Source organism: Rhagoletis pomonella, unplaced genomic scaffold, assembly GCF_013731165.1.
Source record: "Rhagoletis pomonella isolate Grant_MI unplaced genomic scaffold, Rhpom_1.0 Rhpom_scaffold_00003, whole genome shotgun sequence".
Classification (NCBI taxonomy): domain Eukaryota; kingdom Metazoa; phylum Arthropoda; class Insecta; order Diptera; family Tephritidae; genus Rhagoletis; species Rhagoletis pomonella.
In genome coordinates this window covers 90,730,301-90,734,203 of record NW_023458557.1, presented here as the reverse complement: position 1 = coordinate 90,734,203, position 3,903 = coordinate 90,730,301, and the positions used below count along the sequence as shown (strand labels likewise).

General features: G+C 34.0%; 1 protein-coding gene and 1 long non-coding RNA gene across 2 annotated transcripts in view; both read right to left on the bottom strand.

Annotated features, from left to right (window-relative positions):
* Positions 1–644, bottom strand: part of LOC118736415 — a gene marked incomplete at its 3' end in the record, with an annotated part of 2,282 nt that extends 1,638 nt beyond the window's left edge. Inside the window, 1 exon segment of the mRNA XM_036466508.1 lies at positions 596–644. Coding sequence (XP_036322401.1) covers positions 596–644 — 49 coding nt within the window.
* A 2,641-nt stretch (positions 645–3,285) lies between these two features.
* Positions 3,286–3,849, bottom strand: LOC118735763. The gene is made up of 2 exons (XR_004992639.1): positions 3,684–3,849; positions 3,286–3,579 (listed from the first exon to the last, which is right to left on the bottom strand). It is a non-coding gene; the product is annotated as an uncharacterized LOC118735763 (long non-coding RNA).
* Positions 3,850–3,903: the final 54 nt, after the last annotated feature.

Sequence of the window (3,903 nt, the reverse complement as noted above, 5' to 3'; positions counted from 1 at the left end):
TCCATTACAACCCGGTCCTATGGATGCTAGAAGTGCGAATTCATATAAGGTGGTGTTACCGGAAAATGAATAACTAAATATGTATATCAGAAAATTAATAAGATGAAATGAAATTATTGTTTGATTTCTAACCAAACTTATGTATGTAACTCGATCGCCTAATGGTTTGCCGAACCGTTAACATATGTTTACACATCCAATTTCGTGAGTAGGTACCTGGTACTCACACCATTTTTAAGAAGTTTCATTTCTATCATGTGTACCATTTTTTTCTTCTTTTATGCTGAATAACGGTAAATTGCAAATATCTCGAAAACGTATCCATAGAAAAAAAATTAACTCTATTTTCGTAATCACCGTGCAATTCTACATACAAATTGGATAGTGGCGTCTGGAGAACAAAAACTAAACTAAAATTTGAGATCAAGTGTAATTAACGCTAGGATAGGGATGGAAAAGTCGACTGTCACAGTTTAGTCAAAAATCTACTTCTCGCTGAAAAACTCGACTTTTTTGAATGGAGTTCAGTCGCCTCAAGTCGATCAGGATTGGCTCTCGCTCGATGATTTTTCGACTTTTGCCTACTAAGAAGTACCTATTTGATAATGATATGTCATTGTACGCTCCTCTAACCCCTCAGCCATAATGGTAGGTATTAATTTCTTTTGTATAAGGTTGCCACCTATTCGAAATTAGTTAAAAATTAATTAAAATATCATAATATGGGCATCCAATGGAGGGTATTTTAAATATCTCTAATTCAAAAATATTTTTAATAGGCTATTTTGAAGCGCATGTTTATTTAATTTTAATTTTCGTTTAGATAAAAGTTAAAATAATACTATTCATGGTGGTACAAAGAGAAGGTTCTTAAACAATGCTTTCCCTATATACAAAATGGTATTCTTAGGATACTAGTGTAAGTTTGCCGCTTATTTTCGATTCTACACAATTTATCGAAAACATCGCAATATGGATAATCAATTGTTGAGAACTTTGGTCAGAAGATATTTTCCATCGGAGCTGCCACGCTTCTATGCAATAAACGTTTTTATTTTGTTAATTTCAATCAGGAATTTCATTTAGGTATACACAGTACATATTTTGGAGTAAGAAGTTTACTTAACAGATATCGAAATCAAACGTTTTTTTTTTATTTTCAAAATATTATTTTAAAGCTATCCAAATCTTGAAAACTTTAAAAGGCATAATGACTCCGGACAGAGCTCGGTCAAGCTGGTGCAAAACTTTAAGAGTCGAAAACCTCTAAGGTGATTCTGAAGTCAAGAATCCATTCTGGGCGCGTCTTTTTCATGATAACTGTGAGTATCCTGGAGCTAGTTTCCACCAGACATTTAATAGCCGGCCTTAAGTAAGAGTGAGGTTAATATTGGATTGCGATGGCAGATGCATTTTAAATGGAGCCGATTTAGCGGACAAGTATAAAGGACTGCATTTAGATTTGCAAAGGATAGATACTTTCACTAATTTTGGTATTTTAAATATGGATTATGACCGAACAGTGATGAGGTATGTATCTAGATACTAGACTACATGTTACGGCTCAATTACACAAACTATACCAAAAATAAAATAAAGACCAAATTTAATTATATCGTCATTTAAAGCACAAAATCCCGTATCGTGATTCTGCACAACCGCGAAACTGTCATTGGCTGCCAAAAATTGGATTTGCTTACACAAGCTCTTGGCTCAATCGTTATCCATTCGTCCTGAAATATACTAGGCAGATATGCGATTTGTTGATACGCGGTTTTGCACGTTTAAACGACGATATGTAGCTATGGCTTTTATTTATTCTCCATACATGCATTTTATTACCAATCGTAATTCTTCCTTAGTTTCAAATATTTACATACATATTTTCCGCCTCAAACACACACACACTACTACATAAAACCTCTCTAACTCTCAAACTGAAAGTATTATTAATCCCCCATCAATTATCACTGCGTATATAAGTATGTATGTTACATTTTTTAACACACCACTCAGCTGTTGGACGAACATATTTCGGACACAAACTCTACATACCAAAACATTAACTTTACAAATAAATTACTCACAACTCCCATATTTTGCCACCCACAATTGCCTGCAGCTGACAGCTTAATACTCAATTGCTTTAAAGAGCTTTGTTTCATTTCCATTGCATTCACAAGTATTTGCGTGAACTTTGAGTGGCTTGCTAGCTTTTGTTGTTACTGGTTATTGTTGGCCTACGAATATTTGCATTTGCTGAGCCACTTTCGCTGTATTTATGAAAATGTCACGTTAAGGAGTGCTTTGTCTTTGCCCTATGTTATTGGTACCAACAAGCAACTTTGTTATCCCAAATAAACGCACCATATATCTGTGGTACCTACTTAGCTCACATGACATAAGAAGTAGAGTCAGAATGGAAATTCTGCGGACCTTAGTCTGTGTTGAAACAAGTAATTTTTAAGCAAAAAAACAAAACCGATTTCAATTCTCATATGAAAATTTAAAAGTACAGTTAAATTCTTCTTGATCCAATGATCAGATCTAAACAAAATTTGTATGGGACCACGTGGTCCAAAGTTATGCGGTCACATATGTATATAAAAAAAAAAATAGAAAATAAAAATAAAAATAAAAATAAAACAAGTAAAAAAATCTAAGTTCGGACAGAGCCGAACATTAAATACCCGGCACAAGTATTAAATAAAGTTTTTTTCACCTTTCCGACAACTACCGCTACATGGTAATCAGAAGTGATTTTACCCCTATTTAAAACACCTTCTATGAATTTATATAATTTTTATATAATTATATGTGGGCGGTATCACGCCCATTTTCCAAAATTCCATAGTAATGTTACTTCTTCAATTCAAGTTTCAGTCAATTAGCGTCCTAAAATTTCGAAATATCGAAGTTTCAAGCATTTCTGAAATCTAACGTTATATGAAAATTGGGCATAATTTTAGTCCGAATTCAATAATTTTCAACGTTTTGCTTTTATGTGGCAAGCAAAATAACCATGGCGAGTTTGGTACAAAATGATCGAGAAACACATGGGTGGTGTCACGCCCATTTCCCAAAACTTTGTCATAAAGGTATTTTTTTATAAAGAATTAGCTTCCGTATATACTAATTTATCGAAGATTTAATAGTTATCTAAATTACCGTTATATGGGATGTGCGCGTGGTTATTGTCCGATTTTAAAAATTTTCAGCCGTTTGGTATGCGGCGCCAAAGTCAAAAACTATGCCAAGCGGTTACAAAGATATACACATGTAATATATATGCATATGATGTTCTTCTTCTTCTTCTTATTTGGAACTACAACCGTTTGTCGGTTCGGGCCAAAATTCATATATTAGTGACTCTAATAAGATTCAATGTGATATTCTTACGGTATTCCTTTGTGTGGTGATGTGATATGATGTTAAATTATAGTATACGTTTTAATTCAATGCGACGGGATGTACTTTCGTTGTGGTTAATGGGGATTTGGATGTGATGTGATGAGTCATGACGTAACATGATAGGCATGCGGTGATGTTATGGCATGCGGTGATGTGGTGTGGAGTGATCTAATGATGATGTAATAAGATACGCGACTGGTTTAATGTCAAGATCCAATGTTATGTGATGGCATTTGATATGAAGGATGAGATTCGATGTAAAAGTATATTACCATTTTGTATAACGTTGCTTAATGACACCGATACGATACGATGTGATTCAGTTTCATGTACTTTCGGTATTCTTCGTTACATTAAGATCAATAATGTGGTGTGATGTGATGTACAGTGCTGTGGTGTAATGTAATATTGTGATATGTGATGTGATGTAATGTGTTCTGATGTAATGTGATGTGATGTGATGTGATGTGATGTGATGTGATGTGATGTGAT